The sequence below is a fragment of the Cucurbita pepo genome, chromosome LG01 (genome assembly GCF_002806865.2).
Source record: "Cucurbita pepo subsp. pepo cultivar mu-cu-16 chromosome LG01, ASM280686v2, whole genome shotgun sequence".
Lineage (NCBI taxonomy): Eukaryota > Viridiplantae > Streptophyta > Magnoliopsida > Cucurbitales > Cucurbitaceae > Cucurbita > Cucurbita pepo.
The window spans coordinates 8,176,733-8,194,246 of record NC_036638.1 but is presented as its reverse complement, the minus strand read 5'-3'; the positions used below and the strand labels follow the sequence as shown (position 1 = coordinate 8,194,246).

The 17,514-nt window shown below is 36.2% G+C and overlaps 3 protein-coding genes across 9 annotated transcripts; 2 read left to right on the top strand and 1 right to left on the bottom strand.

The window, feature by feature from the left end:
- Positions 1-110: 110 nt before the first annotated feature.
- LOC111799955 (serine/threonine-protein kinase prpf4B-like) lies at positions 111-8,298 on the top strand. 5 transcript variants are annotated; one of them, XM_023683513.1, is made up of 17 exons: positions 111-570; positions 1,113-2,662; positions 2,748-2,929; positions 3,434-3,624; positions 3,811-3,879; positions 3,965-4,037; positions 4,620-4,776; positions 4,875-4,917; positions 5,038-5,166; positions 5,240-5,354; positions 5,515-5,678; positions 5,810-5,884; positions 6,170-6,350; positions 6,452-6,563; positions 6,970-7,034; positions 7,461-7,525; positions 7,672-8,298. In XM_023683513.1, the coding sequence occupies exons 1-14, from the start codon at positions 229-231 to the stop codon at positions 6,469-6,471; spliced, it is 3,291 nt and encodes a 1,096-aa protein (XP_023539281.1). In that variant the 5' UTR covers positions 111-228; the 3' UTR covers positions 6,472-6,563; positions 6,970-7,034; positions 7,461-7,525; positions 7,672-8,298. The 5 variants fall into 5 exon arrangements, with proteins under 5 accessions (XP_023539281.1, XP_023539263.1, XP_023539272.1 ...); XM_023683520.1 differs by adding an exon at positions 882-997 and having other exon boundaries at positions 480-570; positions 4,875-5,166; XM_023683528.1 differs by adding an exon at positions 892-997 and having other exon boundaries at positions 504-570; positions 4,875-5,166.
- A 2,614-nt stretch (positions 8,299-10,912) lies between these two features.
- LOC111806012 lies at positions 10,913-13,305 on the top strand. Of its 2 annotated transcripts, none has more exons than XM_023691345.1 (5): positions 10,913-11,453; positions 11,534-11,637; positions 11,718-11,889; positions 12,438-12,560; positions 12,628-13,305. In XM_023691345.1, exons 1-5 carry the CDS (start codon positions 11,268-11,270, stop codon positions 13,108-13,110), a joined length of 1,068 nt encoding a protein of 355 aa, XP_023547113.1. In that variant the 5' UTR covers positions 10,913-11,267; the 3' UTR covers positions 13,111-13,305. The 2 variants fall into 2 exon arrangements, with proteins under 2 accessions (XP_023547113.1, XP_023547103.1); XM_023691335.1 differs by having other exon boundaries at positions 12,622-13,305.
- Positions 13,306-14,078: 773 nt separating this feature from the next.
- LOC111806563 (homologous-pairing protein 2 homolog) lies at positions 14,079-16,317 on the bottom strand. Of its 2 annotated transcripts, XM_023691940.1 has the most exons (7): positions 16,208-16,317; positions 16,043-16,068; positions 15,363-15,630; positions 15,164-15,234; positions 14,856-15,044; positions 14,644-14,783; positions 14,079-14,290 (listed from the first exon to the last, which is right to left on the bottom strand). In XM_023691940.1, the coding sequence occupies exons 1-6, from the start codon at positions 16,233-16,235 to the stop codon at positions 14,685-14,687; spliced, it is 681 nt and encodes a 226-aa protein (XP_023547708.1). In that variant the 5' UTR covers positions 16,236-16,317; the 3' UTR covers positions 14,079-14,290; positions 14,644-14,684. The 2 variants fall into 2 exon arrangements, with proteins under 2 accessions (XP_023547708.1, XP_023547702.1); XM_023691934.1 differs by lacking the exon at positions 14,079-14,290 and having other exon boundaries at positions 14,462-14,783.
- Between the last annotated feature and the right edge of the window lie 1,197 nt (positions 16,318-17,514).

Sequence of the window (17,514 nt, the reverse complement as noted above, 5' to 3'; positions counted from 1 at the left end):
AAAATTGTGAAAATATTTTATTTATATAAAATTATGATAAACAAGAATTAAACTCTTTTTGAAGCAAAATTCATATTAAGGATATTATTTAAATAAATAACAGTAAAATAATTATTGTAAGGCTACCAGCTACAGTTATCTCTTCACGACACTCTGTTCGCGGGAGGCCTAAGACGCCTACACAGCGAAAAGGTTTGAGAGTGAAACCCTAGATTTCTTACGACGCCGATGGCTAACGATACTGCTCACAGGAAGTACCGCCGATCTGCTTCAGATGAGGAGGACGATCGATCTTCGAAGCGTCACAAACACCGTCACCATCGCCGCCACCACAGACATCGTCACAGCAGCAATAAGAATGAAGAAGAAAGCTGCCGTGACCAGGAGGACAGTGTTCCTCCTGTTGCTAATCGTTGGTCTCGACCCCAAGATGACGTCGAGGAAGGTGAAATTCTCGAGGAGGATGAGTCCGGCGTTCGCGAGAATGAGAGCGCGATGAAGGAGGCGGATATGGAATTTGGGGAACTTGAAGCTGATAAAAATTCTGATAGAATTGGCCGACCCACTAAGGTAAGGTCCCAACCAACACAATTTTATGACAGTTTGACAAGTTGCTTGTTGCTCTACTCGTACATTCTGTTTGATTGCCGTGAAAGTTTGAGAAAAGACTAGGATTGTTAACGTTTGAAAATCGAATGTAACTCGAAGGTTCGATTCTCTTAGAGAATGAACAAAGGCGTTTTTAACTGTCTGTGAACAATGAACAATGACCTTTACAGGTACATGTACCTTTCTTCGTTCGTGTCAGTTGTCAACTTTGGATTCATTTCTTGTATTTAATCTTATACTAAGATGGAACGGTGATGGTGACGTTTTTTTAGATTTACTCAGTGTTTCTTGCACATGTAAGAATATGATTACACCTCACGAATACAAGTGAAATGCAAAAGAAGTATCAGTAGGCGTTTCAATGAAGATTCAGGCTTGCATTTAATTTGTAAGATCTGGTTACGTGTTTTCTACTATGCATTTATACTGTCTGGCTGTAATTTCTCTGGGATTTTGTAATGCAAGCATCTGCACTAAGTATTTAATCTATATTCGTTTTGCAGGAGTGTCATTCGGTGGATGAATCATCTAATATCGAGGCTAATTCAACTGTGAAGGAGGGAGCAGTAAACAGTCCTCAGGATCAGAAAACCTCGAAAGTGGACAGTAAGTTCTATAATTTAGATAAGGATAAAGGTGGCTCTTATCTAAAAAAAGACAGAGACAAGGAAATCAGGATGCTCGATCAAACCAAGTCTGACTGTAAGCATGGCAATGATGTTAGCTTTTCCATAAGTGAAATGACTGGAATTAAATACAATGATCTTGAATGTTGCCGAGAGGATCATCTCAAAGATGGTTATGATCATAAATCTATGGAGTTAGATGAGAGGCAGAACAAACAAATGTTGTCTCCTTCCAAAGGGGGTATTAAGAAAATAAGCAACAATGACCATGGAAAGGTGGCAACAGATGGAAGCACCTTGAGTTATTTGAAAAGGCCACAGTTAGAAAGGGCAGAAGACAAGTCTCAGGATTTGACGCCATCAACATCTCTTGATCGATTCATTGACACATCAGATTGCAGGAGTAGATCAAGGTCAAATTGTCATTCTAGGGGGCAATCTCATTCTCGTGAAACAGTAGAAGAGGAGGCAGAGTCAAGGAGAAGACATCATCATGGTTGGGATCACCCAATATTTGATGATAAAAGTAAAATTCATAATGACTTGGACGACGGTTATACTGATCGTGCTAGAAAAGAAGGAAGGCAACAAAGCAGGGATACGAAGGACAGACGGAGAAGTAAGACGGAGGTGGATAGGGACTGGTCAAAGGAAAATGAAATGGAAAAAACCAAAGATAAAGATAGGGGTATAGATAAGCAAAAGTATGATGAGAGAGAGAGAGGAAGAAGTAGGGATAGAAGAAAGGAGATGGAACAAAATAGGAGCAAGGAAAGAGAGTTGGAAAGGGATAGAAGGAGGGAAAGGGATGTGGAAAGAGATAGGAGAGTGAAGGAAAGAGAGGTGGAAAGAGATAGAAGAGTGGAGAGGGAAAGAGAGGTGGAAAGGGATAGAAGAGTGGAGAGGGATAGGGAGTTGGAAAGAGATAGAAGAGTGGAGAGGGATAGAGGTTGTAGCAAGGAAAGAGAGTTGGATTGGGATAGAAGAGCAGAAAAGGAAAGATGTAGGAGCAGAGATAGAGAGGGTAATAGGGATAGAAGAAGAGAAATGGAGAAAGATAGGAGCAAGGACACAGAAGTGGATTGGAATGCGAGAAGAGATAGGGAGAGGGATCGGAATGACGATAAGGCTGAATATAGTGATAGGAATAGAGACAGGGAAAGGGTGAGAGAGATGCAGAAGGACCGGTTTAGGGATACAGAATTAGATAGGGAGAGACGAGACAATAGAAACAAGAATGAAGCCAGTGACATTGTAAGTAGTAAGGACAAGTATGGGAATCTTGAGCATGGCTATGCTAAAGGTTCTAAGCAGCCTAGGCATTATGATAATGAATCTGGTCAGGATGGGGGACAAGTTAATGCTGTTGGAAAGCATGGTAGTTTTAGGAGAATTAGTCTGGAAGGAGGTGAAGACAAGCTAGTGAGGTAATTTTTATTTTTATTTTTTGGTTACCTTTAGCTAGCATGAAATCCATCTTCATTTAATGGTTCAACTCCTCTTCCTGTATAGTGATCACGATGAGGAGGAAGAGGACGGAGACAGCATGTCATTTCAATTAGCTGATCAAGAAGAGGAGGATCTTAACAGAATCAAGGAGGAGAGTAGAAGACGGAGGCAAGCAATCTTAGAAAAGTACAAATGCCAGCAGTTGGAGAAACAAGTAGAGCCTTCTTTGAAGCAATCTGAGAAAGGTTAAATTTCTGCATTTACTTGGTTTTGGACTACAATTATTTTCAATCAGGAAGTTATGATAAAAAAATATAATTAGAATCAATTTTATTAATTTAATAATAGTTTGATTTTAGAGTAGCTGAGAAACCAGCAAGTTTGGACTTACATTTTGCCAACCTTCTGTGCATAGACTTGCCTTCTTCTCACTCTTAAGTTTCCTACTGTATAATCGTAGCATTTCACCCCTCCCTCCCCTCCAATTTCTTCTTTTTGTTGTCGAACAATTTACTGATAGGAAGTTCACTTTCCCACAATGAGTATAGCTTATTTAAGGATTAGGTTAATTTGTAAATCTTGTCTGTCTGCAATCTTGAGCAACTGAGTCTGGTTGGTTTTTGTTTGCCTTTTAGAGATGAGCTCAGATGATCTGATAGAGTTTAGAGACTTTGGTAGGTCTGCACCTTAGATAGACAGTGTAGTAACTACCTCAATCTCACTTTAATATGGCGATTTATCTTGATCAGATAAGGATTCTGCAAATGATTCTTCTCAATCAGAAGCTGCTGCTCATGCTATTCCAAAATTGGTTGATGGGGCTGTGGATGATAGTGTTGCTGACTCATCTTTTGTTGTGGAGAAATCACCACGTCAAAATGGAGTAGCTGCATCTGATAACACTGCTGGTACTAAAGGACTTGGAGAGGGGACTCCAAAGGTGCGCAGAATGCTCTCTTTTATTAGAGGGTAGATTCCTCTCTGTTTTTCTGAAAGTTTTTTCTGAACTTTGTAGTCTCTTTTGAGCTCCATTTATTGCAATTTTTTGCTCCATTAGTTATATTCTTTATTTTGAGAAGATGGATCCTTTTATAATTTTAAAATTTATTCATATTAATAAGTGCAGGCTGAGGGATCAGATGGATTATTCTGTGATGACATTTTTGGAGAAACACCTGCTGCAGTTCGTAAAATGGTATGAGAACCTATCCGTTTTTCAGTTTGACTTGTTTCATATTGTATAAGGGCATTTAGATATTTTGTTTCCTTCTTGTTGGCAGGGCAAAGGCGATGGTTTGCAGATAGAGAGGAGTGGCCTTCATGACAATTGGGATGATGCAGATGGATATTATAGTAAGTATATGGATATCTTTGGTATCTCGCCTGTACGGCTGATATTTATAGATGGTCTTCAGTTCACTTGTTATTGTATTAATAATCATGGCTGCGGAATTTGTATGGTGAGAGTTATAATTAAAATGGGAGTCACAGATTATATTATGGTGTGTTTAAATTTTAACAATACATCGTATTAGAAATATAACTATCAACATACACATCAATGGGATCCTTGGTCTTGCTTTAGCCTATCCAGAATCTTAATGCTGTTAACTTGCATTTGAGTCTCCAAAACAAGGATTATTTTGCCTCTGTGCTGATGCTGTCGATTTTAAAATGAGTGATATGTAAATTGTTACATTTCTGATCATCTTGGTTGGATCCACATTAAGCCTTCTGGTAATCTTGTGTAGTTGTTGACTGGTTAGTTTCATTCTTTTTATTATCTTGGAGGAATTGCAGAAGAAACTGATCATTTATTTTAATCAACTTGTTGCTAATTTTTAGGTTCTATAATTTATTATTATTTTTTTTGCATTTAAAAAATGTATTTAATTCATATGGTCTTTGCTTATTCAACTTTTGTGTTGAATATAGACTATCGGTTTGGTGAAGTGCTTGATAGTCGGTATGAAATAGCTGCTGCTCATGGAAAAGGTGTCTTTTCAACTGTAGTCCGTGCAAAGGATCTCAAAGCTGGTCATGGCGAACCAGAAGAAGTGGCAATCAAAATTTTACGTAGTAATGAAACAATGTATGTCTTGCTTGCTTTATTTCTAGTGATCCTATTGTGGTGTTCCTTTTGTTGCACGTTCAAGTACTTGATGCTCTATTGCATCCTGTGATGTACAGGTACAAGGCTGGTCTGGAGGAGTTGGTCATATTGAAAAAGCTAGTAGGTGCAGATCCAGATGATAAGCGTCACTGTGTTCGTTTTCTTTCAAGTTTCAAATATAGGAATCATCTTTGTTTAGTTTTTGAATCTCTTCATATGAATCTCCGTGAGGTCTTGAAGAAATTTGGGCGCAATATTGGCCTTAAGTTAACTGCTGTGAGGGCATACGCTAAGCAGCTTTTTATTGCCCTGAAGCATTTAAGAAACTGTGGTGTTCTACACTGTGACATAAAGCCGGATAATATGCTGGTATGTTTTCAAGTTTTGATTCTATTGAATTGGTTGATCTTATGTTTCTCACGATGCTTGATAAAATTTCCAGGTTAACGAGGGAAAAAATGTTCTGAAGCTTTGTGATTTTGGAAATGCGATGTTTGCCGGTAAAAATGAAATCACGCCATACCTTGTTAGCCGGTTTTATCGTGCCCCTGAAATAAGTGAGTTTTCTTAGTTCCTTTTTTTTTTTTTTTTTTTTTTTTTTTTTCTTTTTCCATCTGTTGAATCTGGTGGTCAAAATGGTGCACCTGTTTTCATATGTTATTGAACATTTCTTTCTCCAAGTAAACTCTAGTTCTAATTTTACTTTGCATGTTGCAGTTTTAGGGCTGCCATATGACCATCCAATGGATATCTGGTCTGTGGGTTGCTGTTTGTACGAGCTTTCTACAGGAAAAGTTCTTTTTCCTGGTCCTTCTAATAATGACATGCTGCGTCTACACATGGAATTAAAGGGCCCCTTTCAGAAAAAGATGCTTCGTAAGGTACATAGTTTTGTCCTCCAAAGGACAGGACAGGAGATTTTTTTTAATTTCAATTTCTCTCTAATTTACGAATTAAAGTTGTAACTTGTTTATTGCTAATGATGATTTTTCCTCTCCTATTGGTTTTACAGGGAGCATTTACTGAGCAACATTTTGACCAGGACCTGAACTTCCATGCTTCTGAGGAGGATCCTGTAACCAAAAAGGTAATTATTTATCCCTTTTTCTGATTTCGGGGTCCAAAGCCACCCACTTGTGTGTGCTGTGCCACCAAAATTTACTGGAAATTTGCTGCGGTATATGATTACAATTTATTTATATTTTCTGGACATCAAAGTTTATTTTTGAAGTTTTTAGAGCAAATATCATCCGGTAAAAGATTTTAAACGCTGTTTTGTGCGTTTGTGTGTGAATGGTATTGCATTTTGAATGTGGCGCTACCTATGGCTGCCTTATCAGTACTGACTGAGATTTGAATTTTACTTTTGCAGACCATAAAGCGAATAATAGTCAATATAAAGCCTAAAGATATTGGATCAATTATTAGGGGATCTCCTGGTGAAGATCCAAAGATGTTAGCCAATTTTAAGGATCTTCTAGACAAAATTTTTGTGTTGGATCCAGAAAAAAGGATGACAGTATCACAAGCATTGAATCATCCATTCATCACTGGCAAGTGATCAATGCTGCTGCTTTTATGACACCAGAGTTCAGTAGATTTCTTGTAAATTATGACCTAATTCATACCGTTTCTAATCACTTGGTATTACCAGTCTTCTTTATGATGACCTAAGCTTCTGGCACACTTATGGGATGATTGAATTCAGAAGGGGTCATATTGGTCAAGAGTGGCGGGTTCTTTCAGTGGAATGTACTGTTTCTATTGTAAGACAACTTGCTGAAAGCGTTTCTTCGCCTTGTAATCATTTTTTATTGTGACCATTATGAAAATTTTGTCCATACTTGTTTTCCACATTATTTCTTTTATTTTGTACTTCAAACACCATTTCTGCAGTTGTGCTTGCAGGGAATAGTAAGGACAAAAAAATCTATTAAGTTTTAGTGCTTTGGTAAATAAAGTTTGTTCTTTTTTTGAAGATGGTTTGTGGTTTATATGCAGTGCTTATTTTTTATTTTGGTTTTTTATACAATACTTGGCGGTTTTCCTTACTAATATGGAGGCTGGCAAGATGTTATCTTCTGCTGTCCTCTCTCTCCCCACCTCTTTCTCTCGAGCCATTTTGTTTCTTGCTTTCAGGTTCTCAAGTGTCTAATATAGTTTTTCCTTCAGGATCTCTGCTTCTGCTCTGAGAGAACCTTCCAGTGCTTGAGTGATTTAGAGGCACTCTGGAGAAGGTACCTTGGTTTGTTTTTTTGGGAGAAAATTGTGACCGCCTTGATATTAGTTAAGAAGCCTGTCTTGTTATTTTCCTTGAGGTCAGATGCATGTGTATTTGTGATCATTATTTGTTTTATTATGCAAAACCTACACCAGTGGAGGGTGGTTGGAGAATGAGGATATGCTAGTAATAGATAAGAGGGTGTACAACAAGAACTTTTATTTATCACCTCTTTATATTAATTCATGTATAACAGTCTATTTAATGTGCAAGCGATTGTTATTCCATCCGAACCTTTTGAACTATTGATCATGCAGTAATCTTTGAAATGTTGCTTGGCAGTATTGAATCATGTTAAAATTTATTGTAGTCTTCAAAATTTATTTGACGTCTTTAGTTTGAATGAAACCTAATGATTGCATTGTACTGATCCATGGTATAGTCGTTTATGGAAGCACCCGCATTGGAGATGTTAACCACTGTGGCACCATGTGAAGTAGTGTTGGAGTGAGTAAAGTAGTTATATGTGTGTTTTTTTTTTTTTTTTTTTTTTTTTTTTTTTTTTTTTTTTTTTTTTTTNATGTGTCATCAGAACCTACAAGTTTACTTTTAAAGGTTCATTGTCTCATTTGGATTTTGTTCTCTTTTTTTAGGGCGAACTGCATATCATCCACATTATCTTGTAAGTATTTCCAATTCCATACAACTATTGCAAGGTTATAATATTCTTGTGTATGATTTCTTAGTAAAAGTGCAATGATGCAAGGTAGTAAAAATTTGAAGGATAATAGTTCGATTCCTTTCCATCTTCAGGATATGATAAATACTTGTCTTACGCATAACAATTTGATTATAATGAAAGCATTAGACTATCAGATATCATGAACCAAAAAGCATTGAATGAGTATGAAATAAATAGATGTTTTAAAATAGTAATGAATTTTTGTATCAATATTTATGGAAGTCTGACATATTTAAGGAAGTTTATTTTTATCATTGAAGTGTTACAGTGATTTAAATTTCTTCTATAATGTATCATAAAAATGGTCCATCATTTTGTTAGAAATAAGATGTATAAAAAATAGTGAACCATATGTATATCTGTTGGATAAAAAAGCTTTCAATTAGAGATGCGTGTATACAGAAGGATGATGATCAATAACCCAAAAGCCTTCTGCAATTATTTCGAAGGTGAGATGGAAGTTACTAGAAATCATAAGTTCTGGTGTTCCTGTGGTAAGAATATTGTGATCAGGATTTTTTTTTTTTTTTTTTTTTTTTTTTTTTTTTTTTTTTTTTTTTTTTTTTTTTTTTTTNAGTTGATTTCTTTGCCACTCAAATTAGATGGTTAAAGGAATAATTCTACTCAACAAATCACATTTACTTGTCCAGAAAATTCTACTAGGATTCTTATCCCTTTATTCATAGAGTGCAATCTATTTCATGCCGTGCCAAGAAGCTTTAGCTTATACTTGAGACCAAGAGTTTGAATTTTGAATTATTTTATTATCGTTTTAAAATTCAATAGAAAAATAATGAATAAATCTTAATTTATATAAAATAAGACTTCTGAAAATCAAAAGTCTGGGATTATGGGCTGGCCCGGACTTAAAAATAGGACTTTTGAAGAAAGGCCATACAAAATAGGTTATTTCTAGATGATTCAACATTTCGGAGGAGAAGAGTAAAAGATTGAAAATCAAATGGCCTTGTGAGATGCCTTTTGTTTCTGTGGTTTGGAGTGTTGGATTGTGAAGGTATTTATCAGTTATGAACACAATCCAATGAGGTTCTTTGTTTCGTTGCTGGAGGCTTTCTAATGCGTGCTTGTTATAATCATTTCTCATGGTATTGACTACGAAGGTTTAATTATCTAGTTCATTTCACTGTTTGGTCTAGTTATGTCGATTATATTCAAGGTCACTCATTTCACTCTCCTCTATATAGCTTATTTAATGTTGCTTACTCTCTAATTACCTGTTTTGTGTAATTGCTTCTCCACAAGTGAATTCCTGAAAGTGATTGAAGTTCTTTTACTCCCCCTCCAGTATTGTTTATTTGACACCCACAGTTTAGATGATTTCAAGGTTTCAGAAAAATGCCCCTCGGGTTTGTTCAGTACTAATCCCTCTAGCTTGGATTGACTTGTTTATTCTCATACTATTATATTTGTTAACTGCCCGTTTTAAGTTTTATTCTGATATCAAATTCTGTTAGATTCTCAGTACGAATTTAATATTTGTAACTACACATTGGAATTGTAATTTGATCTTTTGTTCTGTCGCATCTTGGTTGGGATATCAGTTGTTGCATTAATTAAGCACATGGTATATTGTTGGACTCATGCGTTAATGGCTTGCGTTTATTTTTAAAATCTTATCTGTTCTTCATTTCTGTTGATTAACTGGTCTTGTTGTCAGTTGGGTTTATTAGCAGAATATCTTGACTTGGCATTTGTATTATCATGTTCATCCCCGTATCCGTTAGGATTCTCAAGTTCATAATGTTATGGACATATACGTTTTTTTTTTTTTTTTTTTTTTNTTATACTAGTAATTTTTGGGATCTTAATTTGATTGCATTTAAGACAAGTGGATACACATGCACGATAAGTAGTGTCCTGTGATAAATTTCAGAGTTCTTTACAGGCCTATTTCTTTCTGTTGCTGTATGTCTTTTCATCAAGAATTTCTTTTCTTTATTTGTATTGGCAGCATGAAGCCTAAGCCTAAGTCATTGCTCCTCTCTGCTTTCCATTAAGCAGCTTATACTCGTACTGTTAGAGGATGCTTAATGTCTGTCTTCATCCTACGGGGATTAACTTTCTAAGTACTTAAAATCTATAGTTTAGTACTGGTTTTTTTGTGCTGGTTAACTGTAATATTGGGTTAAAGCAGGTGCCGTATCTTGTGTTCTGTTGTGTCCAATGCTGTATAGTTTCCAATTTTATCTCCAATGAGGTGCGTATGGCTCGGTGTAATCAGAAGCATTGCTTGTCAAGCTCCCGTAAAACTTAGTTTCCAGGAGCAAGATGCTGGTACAATTTTCCCAGGGATTATCCCGATCACCTTCCCGTTCATCAGAATTGATCCCTATCTCTGAAGATGTTAGTTCATGTTGATAACACTGTACCAACCAAATTATGTGAATAAACCAGTTTTATTAATATATGTCCGTGAAATGCTTAATTTAATTCAACAGATGCAATGATATTATTGACCAGTCATTTTGCTAATCTTGATAGAGATGTGCTCATGATCTATCATTGCTATAAAACTAAGTTTTTACAAAGAATCATTAAGCTAAATTCCTTTATCGTTAACAGATACAAACTGAATGTCCTATCTAAATATCATCTATCTATCCATTAATTACATTTTGATCCTTGGCCAAATTGCAGAAACAAAAACCACTTTTCTTAATTTTAATAAAGCAAAATAATCAAAAGGGTAATCTTCGTAATTAGCAAAAAAAATTCTGAAATTTGACTCTCTAGAATGGGCACTATTGACAAAAATGAGATGGAGAAAGGGCATAGTTGAAATTAAACAAATGCCAGAGGACTAAGACTGTAATAGAAATAGTCTTGTTGATCTTTTGGTTGTTTATAGCAAGAGGCAATATCCATGAAATTGTTGTTACGTGTTAGTCTTCATAAAAGTAGTTGAGAAAACTCAACTCGGATTTGCATTTACAGCAAGACTGGTTGGTATAATTGACCCAATCATAGAAAGAAACAGATGATCTTGGTATCATCATTTTAACCTTTTACCTTTAATTGACCAGCAAAATAATTGTCCAGATTTCCTTCTCTCTTAAAGATGCAATCAAGGAAGGAATTATGGAAATTAGGTACTTTTAATCCACGCTGCTATAGATTAGTTCTGAAAAAATCCAATCTTTACTTCCAACACTTTCAATTCATTGGAAAGACCCTTCTCTTTTGCCCGTTGTTTACTCTGATATGATCATGGTGAAATGTTCCTTACACGCCAACCGCGTCAAACCTTCCCTTTTTTTCTTGCCCTGTTTCATTTACTTGTAACAGTCTATTTCTATTGTAGACGTAATAGTCTATTTCTATTGTAGTTTCGTCCCTTCGTTTGTCCACACCTGAAATTGATGCTTCTTAAAAAATATGTGCGTGTGCTCTGACTATTATCAATGTGATCGTTGATAATCAATATATATATATTTCTTCATTCCTCCATAACAAAGATCTCTCAGAAACAGTGGAGCATTATTGAGCATGGGAAAGAAGCTTGATGCACTGCTGGGAAGAAGCTTCAAGACCACGAGGTTCAAATCTCTGGTTAATCTGGCCATCTCTCGGCTCGCTGTCCTTGCAAACCAGCGCCAGGTGAGATCCTCCCAGGCTCGTTCTGACGTAGTTCAGTTGCTGCAGCTTGGCCACCAAGAGAGAGCCCTCTTTCGTGTAAGATCATTTTTGAAGTACTTTCAAACATGGGTTTCGGCTCCATAACCTTCAAAGCTTATAATAGGAGTCTTTGACAGGTTGAGCAAGTGATTAAGGACCAGAAACTGCTGGATGCGTATGTGATAATGGAGAGTTACTGTGAGGCTGTACTTGAAAGAATCAATCTACTTGAACAACAGAGGTCGGTAAATGAACCTGTAAATGTGAACATAAAGAGATGGATTTGGTCTGATTCTGATAATTTTTTTATTGATATCGTAGAGAATGTCCAGAAGAACTGAAGGAGGCAATTTCAGGTTTGATTTTTGCATCTTCAAGATGTGGGGATTTCCCTGAGCTGATAGAGATTCGTTCAGCCATTACCAGTCGTTTTGGCAAGGAGTTTACTGCTCGTGCTATGGAGTTGCGCAACAATTGTGCTGTTGGTCCAATGGTATGCTTTGCTTTATGTTCTCATTATTTGACCTAAATCCACCGCTAACAAATATTATAAAGGATATCTCGTTCTCCTCCCCAATTGATATAGGATCTCACAATTGACTCCCTTTGGTGCCCCACTAGTTCCTTCTCCAATCGATGTAGGACTCCCCAATCCACCCCCTTCGGGCTCAGCGTCTTTGCTGGCATACTGCCTCGTGTTCACTCCTTTTGGGGCCCAACGTCCTCGCTGGCACACCACCTCGTGTCCATCCCCTTTGAGGCTCAACCTCCTCACTGGCACATGACCCGATGTCTGGCTATGATACCATTTGTAACGGTCCAAGCCACCGCCAGCAGATACTGTTTCTTTGAGTTTTCTCTTTCAGGTTTCTCTTTAAGGTTTTTAAAATGGCCGGTTAGAGAAAGATTTCCATATCCTTGTAAAGAATGTTTGATTTTCCTCTACCACTGATATAGCATCTCAACTTTAAGCAGGAGTTCATATGCCAATTTTCCCTTGCTGTTTTCACTGAATGATGTGGTAATCTTTGGGGTTTTCAGATAGTAAAGAAGCTGTCAGCGAGGCCACCAAGCTCAGAGATCAAACTGAAGTTACTTAAACAAGTTGCTTCTGAAAATGGCATTACTTTGAAAGATTTGGAGGCCTATGAAGTTTCAACTGAGGTAGGAAATGAAATTAATGATCCATTACAAGTTCTTGAGTTATTGAGTGCCTAAAAAATAGATGCAGGAATCCAAAGTGGAAGGCGTTTTACCTGAAGAGATAGAGAAAGAGAGTTGGTATGCTGATTCGATGAGAGGAAGAAAGAAGTACAAAGACGTGGGAGACGCTGCCCAGGCAGCATTCGAGTCGGCTGCTTGTGCAGCAGCTGCAGCCAGAGCTGCTGTGGAACTCGCTCAATCCAAATCATCTGATCATGACTATGTGAGTAATCCGAGCCCAAAAGCAAGAACATTCACTGAAACTCATGAATGCAAGAACAATGAGATAGAATTAGAATCAAATAACAAGGAATTGAAGCAGCCAGTGTGTTCCTCTAGTTTAAAGGAGAATGAGATTCCAATTGAAGCAGTGAATATAACCGATCTGCTGGAGAAGGATTTGGTTTTTGAGGAGAGTGATGTTGATGGTGGGAGTGGAGAAAGCAGCAGCAGTTCAACTCTTGAGGAGAAATTCGAGGTTAATAGGACAATAGACGTCCGTAGGCACTGAGGAGCTTGAATATATTGTATCATAATTGGAGTCTGTTTAAAGATAATAAATTTTGTAAGTAGGATTCATTTATCGTTAAGAACCCTAAGTACATACATTGTGTGCGAATATTTAAGTTGGATTCACTTAATACAAATTTTGTCTATACGTCCAAATAGTATGACATGTTGTCTATAGCCGCATGTTGGATGTTATGATCATGTTTGTCCAAGATGTCTTGTCTATGACCGCATGCCGGTTTGAAATCTCATTTCATCTTTACATTTTAGATAAGTTCTTACCATTTCATGTTGTGTTAATATGGGGTCTATGACTGTTCACCAAATCATGTCTACACCCACTAGGGTTAAAATAACCCAAAATGTACTATAGGTAGATATGACTAATTCTCACTTCTTCTTACCCTAAGTTATATGTTATTTAAGTCATAGTGTTTCTTTATTTGCTTATAGCCATATAACATTGTTTTCTTCTATTTTTCAAATGGTTTTTAAATGTATTTCCTTGCTCACGTTTCCTAGAACATTTTTCGTAATCATGACCCAAGGCTCGAGATATGTTGACGTTGTCTACGAAGTCGGAATTTCTCACGAATGACTTGTTCGTTAGGTTAAAACAAGTGCTACAAGAGTACGATTGTGACACCCCACCCCTTTCCTTCCCCCAAAAGGCATACAACATTTTTCACCTAGGGATGCATCTAGTCATCTCAAGTACATTGGTACAATCTTAGGGATGCATCTAGTCATCTCAAGTACATTGGTACAATCTTAGCTTAAGAAACATGGAGATAGATAGGAGACATAGATACGACGTAAAGAACACTATCTTTTTTAGAAAATCTAAAACATAGACAAAGACACTTTTATTAAAAAGAAAATTTTAAAAATAATCATTTCAACCAGAAGTAAATTCAAACTCAACAAGCATATATATTTACAACTAAAGTGTCTAACACATCTATTGCATTAAAAAAACCATCCCATACATGTTTGACAAGTGTTGAAGTGTCTTAGCCTCTAACATGTGTCAGATAGAAGCATGCTACCCAAACTAAAGCATTTGTGCTTCAACTCATAATATACTTGACGATGGTGGTATAATCTTAATCTTAGTATTCTCTTCATCTAACCTGTCTCTGGCATGGAACACCGATCCTTATTTTCCTCGAAAGTGAAACCTAAACGGATCGGGCACCCATGAGGCTAAAGGCTGATACATTAACATGGTGCAGATAAGAAATTATTCTTTCTTCTCGAGTCTACACAACAGCAGAGACTATTACCTCTTTTATTGCATGAGCACTAGAAGTTTAATTCACAGGTCAGTCAATTGAGGGAAAGAACTTCACTGACCAAGTAAATAATAGAATACAGTAGAAACCCATTCGACAAAAATTGTGTCAAGGACGGCAATTTCTTTTACTCAGCATTGTAGTTAATAAATTGTTTCTTCAACTTAGCATGGATCAATGAAAACAACTTGATAAGTAATCCTGATACAAAAGCAAACCTTTAGGCAGACAGAATCTACCTGCATTTGCTCTACTTGGACGCCCCATTTTATGTTATCACTCACTTTCCCCTGGGCCGTTTTCGATTTTGTGGTAACATATCGCTGAATGACTGCAAATTCACGCCCACATCTTCATCGTACTCAATGCCAAGTTCTTCCTGTATGAACACAAAGTATTTAATCCAAATAATTGGAGTAAAAACAAGCAAAGCAAAATAATCAGAAAGAACCTTAAAGTCTTTTAGATTCTTAGGTGAGTTTTCAGTGATAACATCCCATATATCTTTGAACATCCTTTTTCGCTTTCGCCACTGGCCTAGTTTCTCAGAGTATATCTGCTCGATTGCTTTGCGGTCTTCTGGGCTCACCAACGTAACACCTCCGCGTAATGTTTCCAATTTTTCTTCCAATTCCTTAACCTGACAAACAGTTGCCAAACGAGCTACTTTTTGAGACATTGACAACAGATAAAGAGGGTCACATTATCACTTAACAGAACGAAGTAAAGTTTCAGCTATCTAATTTAGCATTTATCTACCTCCTTTCTCAGCATAGCTTCCTTTTCCCGCATTTCTTTCAGCGTTAAGTTTGACTGCAACGTTCGAATTTCTATTGCAAAAGTTCATGCCGCTATCATTTTTATTTCTCGGAACTTGAATACCGTAATTGACAAGGCTTAAATGATTCATAAACTTTACATTATTGAAGACTTCTTTGAAATTTTTAAGTGTAATTACCTTCCTCCACCTGGGTAATAGCCTTTTTTTGCTCGGCTAGATGTTGCTGCAGTTTGGCATTTGCTTCCTTCATTTGAGTAAGTTCCTCGCTGTTCGGGATCTTGAATTGGTCTTGCCGGGCGAGATATATCTTCTGCTTTCCATACTCCTTGAAAGAAATTCGTCCACTATCGGCAAGCGCATCCAGTGCCTTTTGCACCCCCGTCTTCTTGAGGTTGAATTTTTGTAATGAATCAGCAACATTTTGAGAGTTTAGTGGACGATTTTGCTGAACAGAACAAAAATGCGGCAAATGCCGTTAGACAAAAAAGGCCAAAAGACCTAACCAACGAATAAAAGATGACAGTAGCGCTGCAAGCGAGTTGCATCGTGAAATTGCAAACGCACTCAGCAGCCAAATGGAGATTCATCGAAACAAATCGCTCGGATGTTTGTTTTACCCAACACTCAAGCGACGAAAACGGATAAGTTCTTCTACATACAAATTAGGGTAACAGTAAACAACAGGAAGATATAAGTACAACAAAGCGTAAAAGCTTATAATCTTCGCTGCAATGAGCGCAGAACGGGGATAAGGAACTGCACATGTTTGAGGAATATCAAGTAGACCAGTGAATCGGCGAATTACAAACAATTAATGATCACAATGAAATCAGTGAAGCAAAGTGATGAAACAATACCTCGTTAACGAAGTTGAGCACGATCGCTGGAAATTTTAGAAACGAAGTCAGGAATGAAGGATTTAATTTCTACGTTGAAGATATCATAAATCCAAAATTGGAACCAAAATCATGATAAATAAATCAAACTGCCAAGAGTTCAAAAAAAACGATGCGAGAGTTCACCTTCTGCGCTATCGGATTTGGGAGCCATTGATGGGTGAAGAGCAGAGAAATGGGCGGGAAAGTGCTTCCCCTTTCTTCTTGTGGAAGCCGACGTGTAAGAGATATAGAAAAATAGTTTTTTTCTTACAAAAATAATATTTAATTTTTTTTGTGTTTTAAAATTAAGCTTGTAAAATTTACTTGTTTTTATATTAATATAATAAATTGATGATATATTTTATTGCGAGTGATAAATATTTTTATTTATTTTTAGTATAATTAATAAAGATAAAATTTGAATCTCCAGAAAAATAATTACATGTCGCTGTTGAGCTATGTTGCATGGATCATATTAGAGTGATATACGAGGGTAGAAGGGTAATTGTCTAAAATGTTTAAATGGGCCCACAAAAAAAAAGAGATTATATTTGCTATTAATTTAACTTATTTGTCATATATGGTATGATTTCAAATGTGTATTGTTTGTGTCAGGAACGTATATTCTTAAAATATAAAGAACACAAAGGTGTGAGCTGTAAATAATTACAAATTAACGTACTTCTGCTATCTACCAACTCAATTAATTTTCTTTTCATAAAATAAATCAATGGAAAAAACATTCAATATTGTAAAAAGAAAATTATATATATATATATATATATATATTTATTTATTTATTTATTTTTTTTTTACTTTTCCTCCGATTTTGTTCATATAGAGTCAGACATACATAGTATTTCAATTAGTACAATACTTTTTAGAAAAAACTAGAATTTCTATTTGTAATTGACAATAGCACACCATGATAGGAGTCAAAACTAAAAGCAAAATCATGAGCACTTATGTTCAAAGTGAACAACTTCATATCATTGTGGAGGTTCGTGGTTTCTAATACTTACTATCTATCAACCTCACCTCCACCAACCACCAACGGTGGTCAGTAGCCATTCATAATGTTTTATATATTTGATATTTAATGTTTATAGTGTTTTATATAACTGAATTACAATATTTTAATTGGTATGAGACATATTTTATAAAAATAAACTCATTAATGTTAATGTTGAGAGTAAAAGAATAAGAGAAAAGTTGTCCCTAACACGGAGTTATTTGCCTCAAAAGATTTAGTATATGTTTCTTTTAACTTATAACGGTGTGTCAATTATCTAATCTCGGTTGATAGGGTCATCTAGTCTCTGTTGATTGGATAACCATAATGACTTGGAATTAAACTCAACAAGGATTAAATCAAGAAACTAAATATTTAATTCTATACTCATTTAACAAAAGATAAAAATGATATATCTAATATACCGTCTAAGCTTCTC

Coding starts and splice junctions, on each gene's coding strand:
- LOC111799955 (XM_023683495.1), top strand. CDS start 229: ATGGCTAACGATACTGCTCACAGGAAGTACCGCCGATCTGCTTCAGAT. Junction 4,777..4,874: donor TTACGTAGTAATGAAACAAT/GTATGTCTTGCT, acceptor TGTGATGTACAG/GTACAAGGCTGGTCTGGAGG. Junction 5,355..5,514: donor TTATCGTGCCCCTGAAATAA/GTGAGTTTTCTT, acceptor TGCATGTTGCAG/TTTTAGGGCTGCCATATGAC.
- LOC111806012 (XM_023691335.1), top strand. CDS start 11,268: ATGGGAAAGAAGCTTGATGCACTGCTGGGAAGAAGCTTCAAGACCACG. Junction 11,454..11,533: donor AAGAGAGAGCCCTCTTTCGT/GTAAGATCATTT, acceptor AGTCTTTGACAG/GTTGAGCAAGTGATTAAGGA. Junction 12,561..12,621: donor CCTATGAAGTTTCAACTGAG/GTAGGAAATGAA, acceptor CCTAAAAAATAG/ATGCAGGAATCCAAAGTGGA.
- LOC111806563 (XM_023691940.1), bottom strand. CDS start 16,235: ATGGCTCCCAAATCCGATAGCGCAGAAG. Junction 16,069..16,207: donor CAAATCCGATAGCGCAGAAG/GTGAACTCTCGC, acceptor TAAAATTTCCAG/CGATCGTGCTCAACTTCGTT. Junction 15,045..15,163: donor AAGCTATGCTGAGAAAGGAG/GTAGATAAATGC, acceptor ACTGTTTGTCAG/GTTAAGGAATTGGAAGAAAA.